Below are 11,544 nucleotides of genomic sequence, written 5' to 3'. Positions count from 1 at the left end.
TAGGGCGGCGCACAATTGGCCCAGTGTCGTCTAGGTTAGGGTTTGGCCGTCATTGTAAATAGGAATTTGTTCTAAACTGACTTTCCTAGATAAATAAAGGTTAAATTAAAAAATGGCTAGATTTTATTTGAATGAGTTAGCCAGCTAACTTTCCCAAAATTTTCAGGAACAACTCCACATTTGTAAACAAAGATGGGCAAAATGGAGAATCCATAAGGCATACTCCACTAGCTCCAGGTTTTTATTTTAGGACGCAGAGATTTAACGCTTATCTCTGAACGTTAGCTAGATAACTCATTGATCTTGCTTTGTGGTATCTAAGGGACCTTAACCAAACACAGCAACACTGCATGCTACCACCTTACTGTGAACAAAAAACAAACAATGAAGGGGGTTTGTTGACAGCCAATGAGAATCCCCCAGGCTAGCCACATACAAATGAGATCTTCTAACAAAGCAGCTACAGTAATAATCGGATTATTTGCATTGGCTATGTTTAATTGCAGTAAGGCCCCTCTCTGGAGGTGTCACGACTTCTGCCGAAGTCGTTGCCTCTCCTTGTTCGGGCGGTGCTCGGCGTTCGACGTCACCGGTCTTCTAGCCATCATTGATCCATTTTTCATTTTCCATTGGTTTTGTCTTGTCTTCCCACACACCTGTTTTCAATCCCATTCATTCCCTGTTGTGTATTTAACCCTCTGTTTCCCCTCATGTCTTTGTCAGAGATTGTTTATTGTCAGTGTAGTGTTTGTTGTATAGGTGCGTGACGGGTCTTCGTACCCATGTTTGTTTATATTCATTTTTCTTATTAGTGTTATGGAGCATGTTACTTGGACATTTATTAAAAGACTCCATTTTACACTCCGTTTGACTCTCCTGCGCCTGACTTCCCTGCAACCTATACACATATCTCTGACAGGAGGCTTTGAATGAAGTCAATTGATGAGTAAATATATACAATACATAGGCTACATACTGCAGTAACCCATCCACTGGCTGACAACAAAATCATTGCACAATCAATGCTGTCAGACTTTATCCTCTGGCATAACTTTTACCTTGAAAACGATTATTTATTAGGAATTGGTCCCTTTAAATGACATTCTGCACATCTATGTAACAAGACAAATATGTCGCTATGAAAAGTATTGTACTGCATTAGTCTCTCAAGGTAATGGTAGTTAGCTAGTAGAATACATTTATTTTTATAAATCAGTGTAAGTTTTCTCTATTACATTTTTTCCCCCACCATCTGAGAAACTACAAGTAGAGGGCTTAACATTCTCCATTACCCCAGTAAAGGTCAACTCTAGCCCTGCAGGTGCTATTTAGAATCCAAACTACATGTTTGCAATTTTGAAAGTAAATGTTTTATGTCATGTTGTACATTGTTGATACAAATCAGCATTTCCCTTCAGTGGTTTATAGTGGACCGAGACATATTTACATTTCCTCTAAAAGCATGTTCAGTGTCTTATTAACACAATGTCATACTGTAAACATGACTGTTCAGTGTCTTATTAACACAATGTCATACTGTAAACATGACTGTTCAGTGTCTTATTAACACACAATGTCATACTGTAAACATGACTGTTCAGTGTCTTATTAACACACAATGTCATACTGTAAACATGACTGTTCAGTGTCTTATTAACACACAATGTCATACTGTAAACATGACTGTTCAGTGTCTTATTAACACACAATGTCATACTGTAAACATGACTGTTCAGTGTCTTATTAACACACAATGTCATACTGTAAACATGACTGACCACAAATATATTGGCATGAATGTGGAAAAAATATTCCATTTTAAACTTGGCAATGGTACTACAATGAGTGTACAAAAAATGAGGAACATCTTCCTAATAGTGAGTTTCCCTCAGAACAGCCTCGGTTCGTTGGTGCATGGACTCTACAAGGTGTTGAAAATGTTCCACAGGGATGCAGGCCCATGTTGACTTCAATGCTTCCCACTGTTGGTTCAAGTTGGCTGGATGGCCTTTAGGTGGTGGACCATTCCTGATAGACACGGGAAACTGTTGAGCATGAAAAACCCATCAGTGTTGCAGTTCTTGACACACTCACAATGGTGCGCCTGGTACCTACTACCATACCCCATTCAAAAGGCACTTAATTATTTTTTCTTGCCAATTCACCTTTTTAATGGCACATGCAGAATCCTTTCTCAATTGTCTCAAGACTTAAACATCCTTCTTTAACCTGTCTCCTCCCCTTCATCTACACCGATTGAAGTGGATTTAACAAGTGACATCAATAACGGATCAGAGTTTTCACCTGGCCAGTCTATGCCTCGGAAAGAGCAGGTGTTCCTAATGTTTTGTACACTCAGTGCACGTAATGGAGAGGAAAACTTGAAATGTAATCTAGAGACAGACGAGTTAGAATATGAATCTTCTCTGAGAAAAACAGAGCAGTTAGGCGTGCCTTTGCCTAATGGGGGGTGTATTATCTAATGATACAGGCACAGAGCTGCAGACACTTGCAATAGGTTCATTTAAACTAGGAAAGTATTAGTGTGCTAGTTTTAAACATTTATAGAAGTATATGTACATTGAAGTAGTTTGTGCCTAAAAAAAGGGCAGGAGAACAGTTTAGACTCCAGGCCGGGGGTTAAGTTTGAAATGGGAATAGGCCTACAATCAACATAATGGTCACAGATACCATCTGTGATTACATGTAGTCTGAAATGATTGGTGTAACACAGTAACTATGTGTAACTCAGTCCTAGATTAGGCCTACAGAGAAATCTGAATCCTACACCCAAGTTTACCTTCCTTTTATCTCTTGTGGAGTAAATTATCTTTCCGATGTCTTCACTTGTGTTGCATTTTGCACATCAAATTGCAAATATAACCCTATTGAAAAAATGAAAACATACATTGAAAAAAAAGCAACTATTGTGAGTTAAATCGGGGTGGGTGAAATCTTGAGAACGGCCTAGATTTTACATCTCGAACTCCCAGAATCTTGCTGGTTTGTGCAGATTCTGAAACAATGCCCTGTGGATTCATCTATTTAAAATGATCTGTGACATTGGAAGTCATGTCCTCTATGCATCTCAAGTGGATTGATCTTCACATCAAACACATGTAGCTAGTTCTCGTTTCCATCTCATAGTTTGACAATGATACAATGGTGAAAAACACGAAGTATTTTACAAAGTGAGTGCTGTTGAAGCGCCATAAATGCTTACAAAGCAAACATTTGGCCTATTTGGGATTACATTTTAGCCTACTTGATTGGGCTGTTCTATTCTATATGAAAGATAGGACCACGATTCAACAAGTGATGACTGGCAAAGGATGTTAGGCTACTCTATCTCACTGACATTAACTGACTTTCCATCTTTCAAAGCTTAATTTGACTCAAAGCAAAGATACAGGCAAAACAGAATTAATTCAAGTGAAGTCTCGCGGTGTTTAGACACCTTTCAGACATCTTGCATTTTCCAGTCTGAAAGAACGAATTTATAAAATACCGTTGACTTCATCGGGCCAAGCGAACCCGAAATAACAGGGCTTTTATTGTTGATATTCGTGACTTATTTGTATTTCGACCGAATGCATGTGAGGCTATAGGTGGCTGAACCGAGAGCTCGCGTGCCAAACCACTGAGCGGATTGTCTCTCCCGGGGCTCTCGAGCCGTATTGTGCGTCATTTTCATAGCTGCATCTTGTTTTTCTATCGAGGCAACATGGCAACTCCCGCCGCGGTCAATCCATCGGGTAAGTCGCGATTTATCTTAAGGAAAAAACAAAAACAGTGGGGGTTTAATGGTGATTTATATCTTTAAAATGTAACATCTATTTTTGACATTTACCGGAATGGAAAGCGGCGCTTAGCTGAAGACGCCGACGTCAGGCTCACAGAGCTCAAGCTCTCCACAGCATCCCCTTCCCCCATGGAGCTATCGCAGCCTCAAAACACTTTCTGTACACCTAGAAACGCATTTTCTTCCTTATAGCGTGAACATACGTCCATTATTTACACACAAACAGCCTATAATAGGGGCAGAAGCTTTTTAATGTCTTGCATGTATTATCTGCACGCAAAATGAGATGCTGGTTGCGTTTTGGCTCAATCCAACAGGCAGCTAGTTAGCTGCTGCTACGTGCTCTGATTTCACCGAATAGCCAGTCCCCCTCACGATACAAAGGTTCTTTTGCATACGGAGCCAATGGCCTATCGACGTTAACTCGGGCAATTTGAGTCGAGTCATTTCGACGTTTGTCACTGGTGTCAGTGACAGCGATTTGTTGGTCCCTCTCCATCGCCGGTTGATTCGAGAGTCATTAGCTAGATGAAATCTGCAGCTTGCTATGCGCTAACAACACTGTAGCCTGGCTTTCTGTACTCAGTGTTATTTGAGGAAGAAGTTAAAGTTTTTAGTGAACGGCCTAAATAGTAACCTAGTGGCCTAGCTAGTCTTATTTGCATGACCAGTAAAACTACCTTTATATGCCTGTGTTTGACCCTTGAAGCTCTAATTGTCATGTAATGACAGTCACAAAGGCGTTAATGACATTGTTGCTGTTATGTAGTCATTACGTTGTTACATTGTTACTGAGCAAATAAACGTACACACAGCAGACACTGTTGTTGTTAGATTTGTACTGTATTACGGAAGCAATAGGCTACAATGCATCCTTAGCGGAGGTGCAATTATATCGCTGGCGCTCTTATTAATATAATCAATTCTGGGCAATGATACAAGTTTGGTAGTGATATAGAAGCAAAACATTTAGAGGAAGGCAAACAATGGTTTATATACACGTTGCTGAATTGCTGCTCGTCATCAAATATGTGTAGGCTATGGAATGTAGCCTGAGCCTTGTGTGTTGAAAAATACTACTCTAAAAATAGGCCTAAATCTTACGTTTCCTAACGTGCATTCACTCCAGTTCTATTTGCTCTGTTTACCTAGACCTGATGTCTTTTGTATACAGTAACGTTAACTGATTATTGAAACTAACTGTTCTACTGCCAAAAACATTTAAGAAATACAGCTTCGATGTTACTGTCATTTCCAATAATAACCACAACAGCAGGCCTCTCTCTCTCTCTCTCATTGGATATGCACATTTAAGCCTAATGAAGAAATAACTGGGGTGTTAACAGCAACGTGGCTGCATATAGAGTTGCCATGTGAAGAGAAGCATGGAACAGAATTTTTTAAATGTATTTTACTAGGCAAGTCAGTTAAGAACAAATTCTTATTTTCAATGACGGCCTAGGAACAGTGGGTTAACTGCCTGTTCAGGGGCAGAACGACAGATTTTGTACCTCGTCAGCTCGGGGATTTGAACTTGCAACCTTTTGGTTACTAGTCCAATGCTCTAACCACTAGGCTACCCCCGCCCCTAGCCTCCCTGTAGCCAGAATGAACAATCAACTGATTGTATTACCTGGGTTGCGTTCCAATAATATTTAATTTCTCCTGAAGAATACACTCCTTAACTACTACCCACGAATCTAAAAGCATTGCATTTAAAAAAAAAAAAGTATTTACCAAAGAGCATTATTTTTCATTAAAGCCAGATTACACAATGCATTAATCTCCTCTTATCCCAGTAACAAACCTATTTGTCAGATTATGCGATAGGCTATAATCCATGTTTTTTGTGTTTTGTTGTGAGAGCCAGTGATATTATGATGTCTTTGGGTGGATTGAAGAAGCTACACAGGGAATGCTGCTACTAGACATGGTGGCGCTGCTCCTAAGTAATGATAGGAGAAACCCTGGCTGTCCTCTCCAGCCCTAGCCTCCTGTAGCCAGACACTGTGTCCTGGCTGTCCTCTCCAGCCCTAGCCTCCTGTAGCCAGACACTGTGTCCTGGCTGTCCTCTCCAGCCCTAGCCTCCTGTAGCCAGACACTGTGTCCTGGCAGTCCTCTCCAGCCCTTGCCTCCTGTAGCCAGATGCTGTGTGTCCTGGCTGTCCTCTCCATCCCTTGCCTCCTGTAGCCAGATGCTGTGTGTCCTGGCTGTCCTCTCCAGCCCTAGCCTCCTGTAGGCAGACGCTGTGTGTCCAGGCTGTCCTCTCCAGCCCTAGCCTCCTGTAGCCAGACACTGTGTTCTCACCTAGAACCACAGTACGCCATGCTATGTCTGGCTGCCACCTCCTGAGCACTAGTTATTATGCATGTATGAGTTGTTTACATACCTCTAGGCTACTTCATGAATGAATGAATTAGTTGGTTGGTTCTTTGCTGGGTTCTGCATTGCAGCTGGGGGTTTTCCAAGACAGAGAAAAGTAGAAGCTAGTGGAGGAGACAGAGAGGGAAGGATAGGAAAGGGAGGGAGAGGAGAGGGGAAACGTTAGCTTGTATCAAATATTAACAACTGCTGGAAGCACTGGGGCAGAGAAGGGGGTTTGTTTAGCATATCCATAACATCTGGCTGATGGAGTGAATGAGTAGACCAGAGAGAGAGAGAGGGGGTGAGTTGGTAGGCCTGGGAGAAGGAAAGGCACAGAGAGAGAAATTGTGATTTGGCACGCAATGTGCTTCAGCTCACCACCCAGCACGACACTGAGCGCCATATTCAGTCTTTCTGTGTCCTAAAACAGGCTGGATTTAGGCTACATTGAAAACAACAGAAAAGCCACCATGGCATGTTCTTGTGGAGGTTCAGGTACCACATGGCCATGTCCACACTTTCAGGGTAATATTAATGCAGCTGTAATACAGTCACAATGTCACACAATGTCTAATGCCATGTTCTCATGTGGTACCTTTCTCTGTCCTCTGTTCCAGAGATGGGCAGTGAGTTGCCGGGGCCCGTTACTATGCCGGGGGCGGTGGTGGGGGCGGGCCAAGTGAGGATGGGCGGAGCCATGCCGGGCCGCGGGGGCAAGAGGAGATCCGGAGGGTGAGTACTATTTTATATCTGCATTTTACCCACAAGGCTATTCCACTGGTGTTCCAGGAGTATTACACCAGTATATCAAGAGTATTCCAGGTTTATTCATTATTCCAATGAGCAGAACTTCAGGCATGGATAACAAAAACACAGAGCAAGCACACAGGCCAATATTCCAATGTTGAATTTCAAACGAGCTTTATTAGCAGGACAGAGTAACACGCCAGAGATATACAATGTATGATAGTTTGACATAGTGCCACCGAAAAGAGCAAACAGTAATCTCATATAGCTGCATGTATGATTAAAAAAACACTCTCAGGTCGAAGACAGAGGGAACAGAAGATTTCGGGAGTATTCCACGGTACGTTAACCCCCGGGGTGAAATCAGGACATATTTACCCCAAGCCCTGGCATTCTGCCTATACAACAACATACAGTGCATTCGGAAACTATTCAGACCCCTTTACCTTTTCCACATTTTGTTACATTACAGCCTTATTCTAAAATGGATTAAATTGTGTTTCCCATCAATCTACACACAATACCCCATAATGACAAAGCAAAAACAGGTTGGATGGGAAGCGTTGCTGCACAGCTATTTTCAGATCTTTCCAGAGATGTTAGATCAGGTTCAAGTCCGGCTCTGGCTGGCCCACTCAAGGACATTCAGAGACTTGTCCCGAAGCCACTCCTGCATTGTCTTGGCTGTGTTCTTAGGGTCGTTGTCCTGTTGGAAGGTGAAACTTCGCCCCAGTCTGAGGTCTTGAGCGCTCTGTAACAGGTTTTCATAAAGGATCTCTCAGTACTTTGTTCCGTTCATCTTTCCCTCGATGCTGACTAATATCCCAGTCCCTGCCACTGAAAAACATCCCTACAGCATGATGCTGCCACCACCATGCTTCAATGTAGGGATGGTGCCAGGTTTCAAGAGTTCAATCTTGTTTCTCATGATTTGAGTCTTTAGGTGCCTTTTGGCAAACTCCAAGCAGGCTATCCGGTGCCTTTTACTGAGGAGTGGCTACCCTCTGGCCATTCTACCATAAAGGCCTGATTGGTAGAAGATGCAGAGATGGTTGTCCTTCTGGAAGGTTCTGCCATCTCCACAGAGGGTTCTTGGTCACCTCCCTGACCAAGGCCCTTCTCCCCCGGTTGCTCAATTTAGCAGGGCGGCCAGCCCTAGGAAGAGTCTTGGTGGTTCTAAACATCTTCCATTTAAGAAAGATGGAGGCCACTGTGTTCTTGGGGCCCTTCAATGCTGCAGAATTATTTTGTACCCTTCCCCAGATCGGTGCCTCCACACAATCCTGTCTCGAAGCTCTACGGACAATTCCTTCAACCTCATGGCTTGGTTTCTTCTCTGACATGCACTGTCAACTGTGGGAACTTATATAGACAGGTGTGGCCTTTCCAAATCATGTCCAATCAATTGAATTTACCAATCAAGTTGTAGAAACATCTCAAAGTTGATCAATGGAAAACATGTGCCTGAGCTCAATTTTATGACTCCTAGCAAAGGGTCTGAATGCTTATGTATATAAGGTATTTCTGTTTTCTATTTTAGAGTAAGGCCGTAACAAAATGTGTAAAAGTCAAGGGGTTTGAATACTTTCCGAATGCACTGTATCCATTATACATCTAGCCTACACCAACATGAAGAAATAAAAGCCAAAGCCATCCAGGCAATATGGCAACTCGACGTGACACGGAACACAACAGGGACCCGTCTAGGGCATCTTTTATTTACTCCTTACATGAATGTCTGTGGATAGAAAAACTGGAGACATGTCATTTCCAGTAGGAGCCTGACGAAGACGGTCAGCAACACATACTGACACAGAGTAATGATCCTCAATTTTCACTGAGATAGGCTTGTGCTCGGTGGAAGCATGCTGTATGTATACTGTATTACCTCTACTATCACGCATAACCATGCATACTGCATTACCTCTACTATCACGCATAACCATGCATACTGCATTACCTCTACTATCACACATAACCATGCATACTGCATTACCTCTACTATCTCGCATAACCATGCATACTGCATTACCTCTACTATCAGACATAACCATGGATACTGCATTACCTCTACTATCAGACATAGCCGTGCATATTGCATTACCTCTACTATCAGACATAACCATGCATACTGCATTACCTCTACTATCACGCATAACCATGCATACTGCATTGCCTCTATCACGCATAACCATGCATACTGCATTACCTCTACTATCAGACATAGCCATGCATATTGCATTACCTCTACTATCAGACATAACCATGCATATTGCATTACCTCTACTATCAGACATAACCATGCATACTGTATTACCTCTACTATCACGCATAACCATGCATACTGCATTACCTCTCATATCAGACATGGCCGTGCATACTGCATTACCTCTACTATCAGACATAACCGTGCATACTGCATTACCTCTACTATCAGCCATAACCGTGCATAGTGCATTACCTCTACTATCAGACATAACCGTGCATAATGCATTACCTCTTGTATCAGGCATAACCATGCATACTGCGTTACCTCTGGTATCAGGCATAACAGTGCATACTGCGTTACCTCAACTATCAGGCATGCATACTGCATTACCTCTCCTATCAGACATAACCATGCGTACAACATTACCTCTCCAATCAGACATAAGCATGCATGCTGCATTACAGCCCTCCTATCAGACATAACCATGCATACTACGCTGTGACATGTTAGTCTATCTGGTTGTTTTCTATTTCCTGGTTTCCTTGGTTACTCACCTCCCTATAACTGGAGGAGATCTGAGGTCCCTCCCCTGAGACCTTCTCTCCTCCAATGCGTTTTGAGAAGGAGGCAAGGAGAGAGGACGCGGGGAATCGAGGAAAGAGTTGAGAAAGAACCATTGAATGGGGAAAGCCACACTACTGAGGGACTGCATGTGACAGACAGAGACAGACAAGCAGACAGAGTGATACTTAGGAATACAGAGAGACAGACAAGCAGACAGAGTGATACTTAGGAATGCAGAGAGACAGACAGACAAGCAGACAGAGTGATACTTAGGAATACAGAGAGACAGACAAGCAGACAGAGTGATACTTAGGAATACAGAGAGACAGACAAGCAGACAGTGATACTTAGGAATACAGAGAGACAGACAAGCAGACAGAGTGATACTTAGGAATGCAGAGAGATAGACAGACAAGCAGACAGAGTGATACTTAGGAATACAGAGAGACAGACAAGCAGACAGAGTGATACTTAGGAATACAGAGAGACAGACAAGACAGAGCAGAGACAGAGTGATACTTAGGAATACAGAGAGACAGACAAGCAGACAGAGTGATACTTAGGAATACAGAGAGACAGACAAGCAGACAGAGTGATACTTAGGAATACAGAGAGACAGACAAGCAGACAGAGTGATACTTAGGAATACAGAGAGACAGACAAGCAGACAGAGTGATACTTAGGAATGCAGAGAGACAGATAGACAAGCAGACAGTGATACTTAGGAATACAGAGAGGCAGACAAGCAGACAGAGTGATACTTAGGAATGCAGAGAGACAGATAGACAAGCAGACAGTGATACTTAGGAATACAGAGAGGCAGACAAGCAGACAGAGTGATACTTAGGAATGCAGAGAGACAGATAGACAAGCAGACAGTGATACTTAGGAATACAGAGAGGCAGACAGAGTGATACTTAGGAATACAGAGACAGACAAATACTCATCAGTCACTTCTACTATTATCAGAAGAATGAGTGGCAGAGAAGATTATTATCACAGACTATAGCATTAAGGTGAAGGCTGTAGTTACTCAGCACTCAACTCATGACACTACTCAGTGACTGTGTTCCTTTATACCTCAGTTATAACAGTAACTGGCCCTCTGTTTAACTCTATCTTGGTCCGTCATCAGGTGCGAACTCAGTCAAGCCTAAGAATCATTCACAATCTCAGTCATATATGCTCTAGCTAATCAGTCATCAGATTAAGTGAAATGTACTGGTGTACATTGCTTTGAGACACACACACACACACACACACACACACACACACACACAACAAAGCTTATCTGTTATCAACAGATCGCTGTATCAAGACCAAAAAAAGCAGATATTTTTTAAATGTATTTGTAATAATGACAATTACAACAATACTGAATGAACACTTATTTTAACTTAATATAATACATCAATAAAATCAATTTAGCCTCAAATAAATAATGAAACATGTTCAATTTGGTTTAAATAATGCAAAAACAAAGTGTTGGAGAAGTTCAAGTGCAATATGTGCCATGTAAAAAAGCTAACGTTTGAGTTCCTTGCTCAGAATATGAGAACATGTGAAAGTTGGTGGTTCCTTTTAACATGAGACTTCAATATTCCAAGGTAAGAAGTTTTAGGTTGTAGTTAATATAGTATTTATAGGAATATTTCTCTATACCATTTGTATTTCATATACCTTTGACTATTGGATGTTCTTATAGGCACTATAGTATTGCCAGTGTAACAGTATAGCTCGCCCCTACCTGGGCTCGAACCAGGAACACATCGACCACAGCGAAAGTCGAAGCAGTGTTACCCATTGCTCCACAAAAGCCGCAGCCCTTGCAGAGCAAGAGGAATAGCTACTCCAAGTC

The 11,544-nt window shown here is 42.2% G+C and overlaps 1 protein-coding gene across 6 annotated transcripts in view; it reads left to right on the top strand.

Annotated features, from left to right (window-relative positions):
* The first annotated feature begins 3,438 nt into the window (after positions 1-3,438).
* arnt2 (aryl-hydrocarbon receptor nuclear translocator 2) overlaps positions 3,439-11,544 on the top strand; it is a 71,375-nt gene continuing 63,269 nt past the window's right edge. For 3 of the 6 annotated variants that reach the window (XM_065012229.1, XM_065012226.1, XM_065012225.1), the window contains exons 1-2: positions 3,439-3,755; positions 6,784-6,898. In XM_065012229.1, the coding sequence (XP_064868301.1) occupies positions 3,725-3,755; positions 6,784-6,898 (146 nt within the window). In that variant the 5' untranslated portion in view covers positions 3,439-3,724. The remainder of the gene's footprint in view (positions 3,756-6,783; positions 6,899-11,544) is intronic. The other 3 variants (XM_065012228.1, XM_065012227.1, XM_065012230.1) reach the window with 2 other exon arrangements.

This window comes from Oncorhynchus nerka, linkage group LG27 (assembly GCF_034236695.1).
Source record: "Oncorhynchus nerka isolate Pitt River linkage group LG27, Oner_Uvic_2.0, whole genome shotgun sequence".
Lineage (NCBI taxonomy): Eukaryota > Metazoa > Chordata > Actinopteri > Salmoniformes > Salmonidae > Oncorhynchus > Oncorhynchus nerka.
This window is presented reverse-complemented; position numbering and strand designations above follow the sequence as displayed.